At 32.0% G+C, this 11866-nt stretch overlaps 1 protein-coding gene across 1 annotated transcript; it reads left to right on the forward strand.

Annotated features, from left to right (window-relative positions):
• Positions 1-2019: 2019 nt before the first annotated feature.
• Positions 2020-11031, forward strand: LOC108755793. The gene is made up of 8 exons (XM_018499059.1): positions 2020-2403; positions 4071-4226; positions 4362-4816; positions 5854-6097; positions 9070-9282; positions 9367-9613; positions 10194-10393; positions 10650-11031. The coding sequence occupies exons 1-8, from the start codon at positions 2266-2268 to the stop codon at positions 10782-10784; spliced, it is 1788 nt and encodes a 595-aa protein (XP_018354561.1). The 5' UTR covers positions 2020-2265; the 3' UTR covers positions 10785-11031.
• The last annotated feature ends 835 nt before the right edge of the window (positions 11032-11866 follow it).

Below are 11866 nucleotides of genomic sequence, written 5' to 3' on the forward strand. Positions count from 1 at the left end.
TATGGCGTATTTTCTCTTTGTTGGTGTCCATCTTTGACACGCGCTCAAACAATACTGACTCAAGCAATCACAAAACTGTCTGAGAAGTTTTTTTAGTACGAAATCTTATCTTTCTAACGCCATTTGGCGTAACCCGATCGCACTTATACAACGCGAGATACAGATTACTAAAGCCATCTATTGGAAAAATAATAGATTTCTTTTTACTACATCTTATATATAAGGTATTTCATATTTTTCTGTATAATATTCCATATAATACATATTTTATAAATATATTCTTATATAATTGGATATATTTATAATATACTAAAGACATTTCAAACGCTATAAAAATAAACAAAGTATATTTATTTTATTAAAAAATAAATACTTTTTATTTTAATGTTATATATTTTAAATTATATTTGTGTTTTTTTTTATGCAATCTGGATTTTATTTATTTCTGCTTTTAGCGTTATCCAGGATCAATGAAATATTTGAATGTGATGGATATTTGATCCCTTTGGAATGCTTGTTTATTGTGAATCCTCTTGTCCGTCATATTTCTGAAATATATGTCACAATGAAAATAATTTTTATTTATTTATTTTGTTTCATTTTCATTGAATTCTAAAAGATTTTCAACATCTTCAAAGAGTTTTCTTGTCTTACTGCGATGCGTTTTCGGTTTTGCCTCACTCACACTTTGAGTTCTTAAAAAGAATCGCATTCGTAAAACTATGCAACACTACGCTAACTACGGTTAGCAATGGTTGGAGGAAATAGGAGCATGTTGGAGCATGTGATGTGTACAAACTTGTATTCTTTCAGATCTAAAAGAATACACCAATAACAGCAAGCTCTCACTCAACTGTTGAGTCCGCTAAACACACCCTATTGGCTCCTGCACATAGAACGCGGCGGAAGTTGTCGCACCAATAATTCTATGTTCTTAAGTCGTCCTGACCATGCAAAACTTCTAAAAATGATGTAATATAACTTCTACACTACGAGCATTTGAAAACATTTTTCGGTTCTGTCTGAGATCGAATCCAGGATCTCTGGCATATCAATCTCGTGCGCTGTCTGCTACGCCACGCTCGTACTTCGAAAGTATATATTTGTAAAAAATAATCAAATATATTTACATTTTAATGTTTTATTATTTCCATGCAACACTTTTCCTTTATTATTACTAACAAGAATAAGTTAGAAAGACAAATTTTTAAGTCTTGCTGTTGGCTATGCTTATGAAGTTAATTGACGGATAAGCTTAACTGACGTTGGTGAAACTGTGATATATCCACACAACTTGCATAACCACATAAACGTATAGTATAAAGAAAATTATCCAATCACATTTTATGTGCGCTTTTATAGGAGAAATGCGATTGGATGATTTTCTTTATGCATATGTTTATCCGTCTATGCAAGTTTGTGTCGATATACCTTAGGTTTGATATTTTTTGACACTAGAAAACGTTTCAGCATCGCATGAAAAGGTACTTTTATTGTTGGTGCTTTCCAATTACAAATATCTAGATACCTAGACACTTTCGTGCATACGGCGACACAAGTTGCGTTCCAAATTCGTTATTATCCACACAACGCTACACATCTACACTCAATCGAGGGCTCTGCGAGCTTGTGTTTTCTAGTGGCAATTACATGTTGCTAACTGCGGCGGCTATAAATGAGATTTGAAAACGTTGAGTGGCCGGCACTTTTACTTTTTTTTATTTAATATAGGCGGAAAAAGCTACATTTAATCTAACTCTATCCGAAACGGATCTCAACCATACATACATCGTACACATTCTGTTCCAATTGAATCCTGCACAATGATACATTTTGTGCATTTCTATGTACGTTTGTGTTAAGCAATTGGAAAGCACCCAGTATCTCGTTGGTGGCTGCAGTTGCATGCGATGACCAATAAGAAACTAGACGCATGATGGATCTGCCTTTTTATTGATCACCGCATACATTGAATCAAACTTTATATGTTTCTTTGGAAAGGCACCTTTAGTTGGCGCGTTTCATGAGATTCGCCCATTCGCTTCTTTGTGCCACGCGATTCATGGAGGTGCGTGTACTGTGCCGCTGACAATGAGCTGCGGCGGTGACTGTGATAAGTGATCTTAACTGATCCGTATAAACCCATCTTTATCGCTGAACGCGAGCAGTGGCAGTGGAGAAAGCTCGCACGTCGGTTGCTGTAAGAGCACATCTCTTGATGACTCGCGCTTTACGTGAGCCGCAGGCAAGTCGGAGCTCGCAATTATGTTTGATGTACCGCAGAAGTTCTACGAGCTGTGTCGCCTTTGTTTATCCCTGGATGGTGTCAAGTATTCCATATTCAAGGAGGCGGGCACTCAGCAGAATTTCGCCGAGAAGATATCGGCGTGTCTGTCAATCACAGTGAGTGCGTTGTTGTTCATGATTAATCCGCATTTTATTGCGATGCGACCATCTGTGCTATATACTCTCGATGCAGCCGTATACCGTGTATGCGTCTTTCCGTTTGCGTCGTTCTCATCGTCGCCGTGATATTGCCCTCTCTCTCTCTCTCCCCCTCTCTCCCTCTCTCTTCCCTTCTTCCCGTTCCTCCCCTTTCCATCGCTCACTCACTCAGCTTTAGAGACGCTCTCGCATGCGCGCGCGCGCACTCTACTGTGAGACTCGGAGTCGCTCCTATTAGCTGTTTCTTTCTAGCGCGTACGCTCACGTTCGCGATCGCACTCGTGCTTGGCCGACTTGGGCCGACTACGTCACCGCATGAATGTGTGTATGTGCGCGTGCCACGAGAGAAAGTTTGGCAAGAGATGTGTCGGCGAGATAAGCCGACAAGCAGCAACGGCATTTAAAATGGCAGTGATAAGCCCCCCGCGCGCGAGCATGGCAAACGAAGCTATAGCCGCGCGAGTCATAGAGGGGTTCGGTGCGGGGGGAGGGGAGAGAGTGGTGGAAGGAAGAGGAGGAGGTTGCGGCTCCTAGTTTGGGTGGCCTGTTATCATGTTTCACACAGTTTTATACGCTAGTGTCGTTGTCACGCCGCGCTTTACTTGGACGCTGATCCTTTAACGTCTTTAATTTATCGGAGGCGTCCATTTGACCGACGCCGTTCGGGAGACATGATCTCGATTATATGTATTTACGGACGGGAGTTTTTGTCGTAAAACTTTATACGAGATTGTCCTTCCATTCGTAATTTTTACATAAGCGAAAATTGGCGAAAAGTAAAAACGCATAATATGTTATATATCTTTCACTTAATTTCTTATTTAGTAGAATATTGTCTTGAAAATTAAACAGATTTCTGATAATTTGATGTTATTATTGGGCGTTAGTGAATAATCAGCTAAAATATTTACTACGAAATAAATCAATAACTTTTGTTATACATTGCATATTCTCAGTTTTATATCTGTAGCAATGGTTTTATTACTTACATTAAAATTAATTTTGAATGTTATATTATGAGTGTGATTTAGTTTTGAAAATTTTTTTTCTCAAAACCTAATTTATTTAAACAAGATATCATGTAAACATTCAATAACTGTTGCACGATCAACATTTAATTTTCTGGCAGTTCTGAAGTGGATTGTGCTAAATTTTCGTTCAATGCTTGCAAATCTGCATTTTCCAGCTTTTGTCATTAACATTGAGATCACTATATTTGAATCAATAAAACCAATAGTCACATGTCTTAATTAATGGAGCAACATCATCATAAATATCTATCAAAATTCTATGACTTCCTTCAACAACTGTTTTCTTCTGATTAAAAAAACCAAAACAATGCATGCTGAAAATGATCTTTAGGAAGCTCTATTTTTTAAATGGTATAAATACGATGTTTATTATGTTCATTGTTAGTAAATGACTAAATATCATGGAGTAATATTAAAGCATTAAGAAATAATAGCTATGATTGGAATGTCTTTGACAATATTGACATTAGTGTCCTTTCTTGCAAAATCTTCAAAATTAAATCACACTCCTAATAATTAAAACTCTTTTCAAAATACACTTATTGTTTTTATTATTTGTAGTATGTAATTTGTTACATGATTTATTTTTGATAGGTAAAAGATGATGATTCCTTACCGCCGATTATTTGCCAGCAATGCGTATGTAAGTTGGATATGCTGGACAACTTTCGCGAAATATCGCAAAAATCTGATGTCTTACTCAAACAGTACCTGGATTATACCAAGCAACAGTTGTCTCATGACGAGCTGGTATTGAATTTGAATTGTTTGTGAGATTAAATGACAAATTATATATCGTTTTGTTAAATTGAATATATATGTATCTAGAAGAGAGACAAAAGTAAATAATTTTAGTATTTATGTCTTTTTTCTTCACATTTTTAGAAAGAGTCTTTCTCCACTGCCAAAGTAGCGGGCGAGAGCCCTCTGCAATCGTTCCTCGAGTTGAATAGGATGTTGTTCAACGAGGAGCCTAACTCCGAGCCGGCCAGCATTAATCAAAACATAATACCTCAAACTCAAACGCATCATCTAGAGTTGCAGAACAGTGATATGCAAGAACATAATATTAAGTGTGAGCCAGACGATGACAACAGTTCTAATAGTTCCGATCCTGAACGACTAGAGATTGAAGATCGTGATGAACAGGAGATTGAAGGCGAGGCAAATGGTTATGATATGACCGTTAGTAAGAGGATTAGAGTTGAGAGCAACTACGATGGTTCCGAGTCCAACACAGCAAATTGCAGTCCAGTTAACAGAATGGACACACCAGAAAGTAACTGTTCCGACGGTCACATTGATCAAGAAACGACAAAGCTATGGCAAGCTCTAGCCAAGTAAGTAAGTTAAACTTGTTCGGAAAATATTTGTTCACTTGATACCTAATTGGTAGCTAAGGTGTACAAATGTATTCCATGTGAGTTGCTTATAGATAAGATACATGTATTTGATTTTAGAGACAATATTGAAAGCATTGTTATTTTATCCATTATAAGTTACATATTTAAGGCTCCTAACTAGTCGCGGTCATTGGATCGTTACAGTAAAAAACATGTAAAGTGAAAATAGGCTAAGCATTTGCATTGAGTAATGCACTTTATTATTTACTAACTGTCAGGGGAGAAAATTGGAATATCTTTGGCTTATTTTTAGAAATGTTTTAAAGCAATTTTATTATTTTATTTTATCCAAATTCTCTCTATTTCTATCTCTATCTCTATCTCTCTATTTGTAAATGGCATACAAAAAAACTTCAGCGTGTTATTTCTCAATTATGATGTCACATCCTTATGTGCCTGTGGCGACTAATCAGGAGTCTTAGGGTGCGTTGATTTTGCACGTTCACGTGCGGTAAGCATCATTTTATCTTTGTCGTCTATCAAATATTAAATAAAGACAATGATGCTTATAAGCGCTATGAGCGCCAAAGCAAACGCATTTTTAATGTATTACACGTGATTATACAGTATTTCATATTCTTATATTATTATGAAATTGTGAAATGACAAATTAAGTTACTTGAATAAACTAACAAAATGTTATCACTAAATTTCCATATTGAAGCAGATTCTTATTAATCATTACAATTATTATTAACTAATAAAAATTTAAACTAATGAATTTGTTTTTGTTATTCAAATTTCGATATTAATAAGTAATTTTAATCTGATCCAATTGCCTTGGGAGTTATTTTATTAAATCCGGCGATCAAACTGTGATTAGCCATAATAATTATCTTGTATATAAACTTTTTTTATGGTTATAAGTCATGACTGAAACTGACAATAAATTCTATAAGCAGATAGATATTTACAATCGGTAAAGGAGTAAAATTACACAATTACACACATCTATTTGCGTTTTGTTAACGTAGCAACAGAAGCTTGGAAATTACGCGAACCAATGGTGATAAACTGAACAATGGATTTACTGGCGAAGCTACCACTTTACTACGTTCTTTGATCAACAATAGACAGATCGGTATTACTACTATTGATTCGGACAAAATGTCGCAAATCAGATTTTATAGAGATACCCAAGAAACAGCTACAGAGCGTATGTTGGCTGATTTTCCTGTGCTTGGCAATCGTACTAATATAGGAAGCTTAGAAAATAAGGTAAGTGAGAATTGATCACGAAGTTAAACATATCTATATGAAAAAATAAAAATAGAAATCAAGATAATAGAGATAGATAGAAGGAGAAAAAGAAAGAAATTTGCTAATTCGATATTTGATAAATAGAAAAAAAAAAGATAAATTTGCTAATGTTTGCATTTGTGTGAATCGTTTCGGTGATTCTTTTGCGTGCAACAGTAATACCTCGTCCTACCTGATCTTAAGCAGACAAAACGTTTTTTGAAAATGTTTCGCCAAATACGAACATCTGTACATCTGTAAATAGAAAGAAAAGGTCCAGGTATAATGCTGGGAAAAACTCAGGTCATCGATTGAACCATCGGTCGGGCCATTGGCCGATTGAGAAATTCTTTTAGTCTATTCAGGACATATTCCAGGTAGAATTCCGTAAATAAGAAATAATCAGGAACTTTTGCAGCTCCATTTGCTTCTTATTAATGGATATCAAGCTGAAATATATGGGAAAGATTCTATCTATTAATTGTAAGACAAATATTTAAAACAATATTTTTAAATTATCTTTTATTATTCTTTTATGCTTTTATTGATTTTATATTTTCTCTTTTCTATCTAATTTCTTAATAAGTCTGGCGATAAAATTATGATAAACAAATAGATTTTTTTTTATTAATTTATGTACTAACAAAATAGAAAATTTATATACACGTATATTCATGTATACAATACTTTTATATTTTAGATATATAAAGTAGAGTAAAAAATCCTAATATGAAAATATCGAGACCACAATAATTTTTTATTTGATTCTGCATTTATAGTTAATATTGAATTTTTGTATTGCACAATTGATTATTAACAGCATTAACAATCATTGTTATTGAAATTATTAAATCTAATACTTGAATAAAAGTTTCATACTTGAAAAACACAACATAAACAATAATTATAAAATTTTATTTATTGTTTTTTTGAACATTTTTTATTCTTTAAGACGAATAATATTGTGTAATTAATAATTAATTTTATCGTGTAATCGTATATTAATGAATCAAAGAAGTAGGATTAAACAGTCCATATTTTTTTTAACAATTCAAATTTTTATTAAAATTGCAAATTTCGATTTATTAAAATTATACAATTTTACTCTTTTTAGAAGTTAGGAACTTGGAAACAAATGTACGTGAAAAAGAAAAGTAAAAATTAAACAATCTTTTCAAATTTTTTTAGAAGCGAAGACAAATCTTTTTTTTTGTAAAGGAACTTTAAATTTGGTAATTTTCTGTAGTTGAAGTAATGTAAGGTAATAAAATATTTAAATTTTTATTAAAATAAAGAATAAAAGGATTTGCTTGTGTAACATAGAATTTGTTAATATTAATCTTCTCAATTTTTATATGTTTTTAATATTATTATAATCTGATATGAATGTTTGCAACTTACATAAAAGAAAACAATTTTAAAGTTCAGATAGATGCAGAATACTGCATATTTTTTATATTGACTTAATTTAATGTTTCGTATTAAAAAGATTAAAATTGCATAAGATTTGTGAAGATTTTTTAATTACTTTTCTTTTCCTTCACGTGTATTCTTTCTCAAGTTTTTAACTCCTGAGAGAAGTAAAATTGTATAATTTTAATCAAGATTTATAATTTTAATAAAAATTTAAATTGTTGAAAAAATATATGGGCAATTTGATCTTTGATTTATTAATAAATGATTATATGATATTTAATTAATAATTACACGATATTATTTGTCTTAAAACATAAAAAAAAGTTAAAGTAGCAATAAATTAAATTTTATATAATTTTTTATGTTATTTCTTAGTGTGAAATTTGTTAGATTTAACAATTCCAATAACACTGATTGCTAATGCTGTTAATAATCAGTTGTATAGTAAAAAAAATTCGATATTAACTATGTATGTAGTAAGGTAGAACGGAGCTTCGTCATTTTCAATCTTAAAGTTAAATAAAATTTACGACAATAAACAATGTCTTTTTGCAGTAATGTGCTTATAATTACTTTGCACAATCATGATTACTTCTTGAAAGCACAAGTATGGTATAAGTACTTTAAATCAGTATACACTGCTCAGAAACAAACAATATCGTGAGAAATGGACGAAATAGTCCCTCTACCCTATCAGATCAATACGCACCTAACTAATGGGCCTTAGCGTGCGGTCTATTATAAAAAATATGTTTAAAATATTAAAAACATCGATCAAGCATGTTTTAAACAATTTAAAACATGTCTAAAACATGATTTTTATCAACCATGCATAAGAAAGATTCCATTGTTTTGGTCAAAATTGACCTATTTTCAGGAAATGGAAATAACTTGTAATGATGTTACAGTTACAAGTTATTTTTTTTGGTAACTTAAAGGTAACTGTGTTACTAATTATATTTTTGGTAATGGTAACGAATTTTACAGTTATTTTTATCGCTATTTTTTGTATCTTAAATCTATTTGTAACATAATTTTTGTTTATTCAATCTTCAATCTTTAAATAGTAGTCACAATTTGTTCTGATTTTAAGATCGTTTTAATGTCTTAAGATATTAATACGCTTCTGTGATTAGTTTTTATTTATTATTAAATTTAAGATAATTTATTGTTTTTAAAAAGATAAATTTTGATCATATCACTAATTATATGTTACAATTATCTCCTTTTCTTCTCTTTTTCTGTCCTTTTCTTTCTTCCTTTCTCGAGTTGTTAAAACATGGCTGACCAATCAAAAGTGTTTCGCATCTTGATTATGACATCTCTAAAGATCAAACGTTAAGATTCGCTTTGTTATGAAATTGTTAAAAAATATTAACTGTTGTTAAAAAATATTAACTTTTCTCTCATATGATTTATTTTTATTGATTAAATTTCAGTTATAGTTGATATGACATTAAAAAAGTATGAAATATAAATCCGAAAAAAAATTTTGAAAAAATGTAATGGAAATAATAAAATAGTGTCATATGCAGTCTGTACAGAGTGCTTCGATAGACAGTAATCCGTCTAGCCCTGCCAGTATTGGTCGTAAGGAGATGGCGACGACGACAAAAGGTCGTAGAAAACAGAGCTATCCGAGTAAAGCTCCAGCAAGTCCGGACATTATCGCCAGTTACCAACACGACCATAGCAATGAAGAGCAAGCACATGATTTTACCACATGGTCGAACAAGATAAAGAATAAGGTATTTTTCCCTTACGCGAATGGCCCGTTGTTCATCACGGTCCGATGTTATCAATTGTTCACAATAACCGATTGGCTGTTTTAGATGGACGATCAGAAACAGTTTGATCAACAAAGCGGTAACGTAGCAAAAAAGGTCGATATGTCTTGTACAAATTGCGGCACCATGACAACAACTATTTGGAGAAGAAATATGAAAGGCGAAATGGTGTGCAACGCTTGCGGGTTGTATTATAAGCTACATGGTGTTAATCGTCCGGTTACTATGCGAAGAGACACCATACATACGCGCAGACGTAGACCCAAAGGCGAGAAATCGACGAGGCATAGAAGTAAAAGAGATTCTTAGCGATTTGGCATTTAGTATATTTTTTTGTAATTGCTGAAAAATACGTATACATTATAAAAAAAAGAACTAAAATGTTTTATAATAATATTACATGTAGTAATAATATTAAACAGTTTGAATGAAAAATTTAGCGTGGAACGCATATACTTCCATATGGTATGGAACGTGTTAATTTGACAAGTCTTGGGTTTTTAATGGATTGAAAAAGTAGTGATTCTTCACAGTACTACATTCAATTTCTTTTTTTAGCATTTATTTATAGTACTTTAAAAACAAATCAATATTATACTTCTCAATCTTTAAAAATTACATTAAGCACTGTAATTTTTTATATCTTAGATACCAGCGAATCTATTGCTGTTCTAACTTATTTTGTCACAAATTTTAATTTACGTATGAATCAGCAATCTCAACATATTCTCGATATTTGTAACTTTAAATAGTTTTATTAAGTATCATTTATTATTAGAATATATTAATGGTCTCAATTTCCTTGAAAAATATATCTTCTACTACGATAGAGGAGAAATAATCCGTTTTTATGAAATTAATAACATTTTTAGAAAAAGGAGACACTGTCTTAGCCTCTCCGTCAATAAGAGAACAAATGGATGCCGAGAGTGCGGATATGCTGAATGCTCTTCGACAACAAATTCATCCTCAGTTGATGATGCATGCGGCGTTGACGCCTACGCGCATACCCGGTGGCCATCCGCCTCCGTCAGTTGCTTACTCACTACCTTTATCTAGTTACATGATTCATGTAAGTTATTCTCCATCATATGCTCATATATCTAAATAAGAAATGTTCTTATATTAGTAATATTCTTATATTTAATGTTATTAACTTTAATTAGATATTTTATATCTAATAAGGATTAGAGTTAAAAAACGCTAAATACTTTTTACATTTAACTTAAAATTTTATTTGGATATTTCCTATCTCTATAATTTGACTCTTTTTTTTTGTTGCAAGTTTGATATTGTCAAAACATAGTTTATTAAATTTGTTTTTTTAGCCACACATGAAAACCGAAGAGCGTGTGCAACGACACTTGTCCGTGGATGAGGATGCAGACGAGGGTGATGAGGAGAATGTTTCCGATGTTCCTCTCAATTTGGTGGCAACTTCACTCTCGGAGGAAACGCATTAAGAAAAATCTGCTTGGTCGCCGAGGTATGCTTTCTTTCGACGGCATCTGTTCGGTTTATCTTGGATGAATTTTTAATCTCTCTCTTGGCAGACCTCTCTAAACGATTTTCCCTGAGAAATAATTTGCACTGGGGACGTTCCGTAGAGAGTCGTAAGGTTCACGCTGCGACGTAATACGCACGATGAAATGAAATGATATTAATTACTCAGTATTAATTATTCAAGATGTACATATATAAATATATACACATATATACGCGGATACATACACAAATACATACATATGCACATATACACACACGTATACAAACATAGATAAAAACACGTAAAAAGTACGCATATGAGAAAATATTTTTATATAAAATTTTATATGTGCTCGCCCGTTGTACATAAACATGCCGCGGGTCCAACCGTGGAGCCGCTCGGAAGTGCTTGTCGTTGTCGTCATCGTCCTGTTTCATATTATACGTATCTTTTCGATTCGTTATCTTATGACGACAGTGACAGCAACAGCATTTCCAATGGCATACCTGCAACATCGTTAATGGCTTTCGACATTTAATTGTGTTACGTTCCAAATTTTAAGGTCCTTTCGAAAACTGTTATACGTTGCACAATGAATGTTGGATTTTTCACTTTATTTAAATTAAAACGAAAATACTATATTTACATGGTATCAAATATCTCAAACAAAATTTTTAAATATAATATATTTTATAGGTATGTAATCTCATAAATGAAAAAAAAATTGAATCTTTAACATTAATTATATTATTCAAACTTGATTATTAACTTTTTGAATGTATCGGAATAGAAATGATTAATTGACAATGATTAATTATTTAATTATAGTTTAATTAAAATTTTATAATAAATTCTATGGAGAAAAAAAAATTAATAAAAATACAGGGCTCTTAGTATCAAATAATAAACAAATAGAAACTTCAAAGGGCGATTGAAGGTCAATATATAAAAGCTTATTTAAAAAAAAAAAACAAGTATAATTATTAGTACTACTACATAATTGTACAAAAATTAAAAATTTGTTGGATATATTTTTTTATGGATGAATACTTAAGATTC

The sequence above is a fragment of the Trachymyrmex septentrionalis genome, unplaced genomic scaffold (genome assembly GCF_001594115.1).
Source record: "Trachymyrmex septentrionalis isolate Tsep2-gDNA-1 unplaced genomic scaffold, Tsep1.0 scaffold126, whole genome shotgun sequence".
Taxonomy (NCBI): domain Eukaryota; kingdom Metazoa; phylum Arthropoda; class Insecta; order Hymenoptera; family Formicidae; genus Trachymyrmex; species Trachymyrmex septentrionalis.

Excerpts from the sequence above, each read along its gene's own strand:
- LOC108755793 (XM_018499059.1), top strand. The coding sequence starts at position 2,266 with ATGTTTGATGTACCGCAGAAGTTCTACGAGCTGTGTCGCCTTTGTTTA. Across the intron at positions 2,404-4,070 it reads CGGCGTGTCTGTCAATCACA|GTAAAAGATGATGATTCCTT; the intron begins GTGAGTGCGTTG and ends TATTTTTGATAG. Across the intron at positions 9,614-10,193 it reads GAAATCGACGAGGCATAGAA|AAAAAGGAGACACTGTCTTA; the intron begins GTAAAAGAGATT and ends TAACATTTTTAG.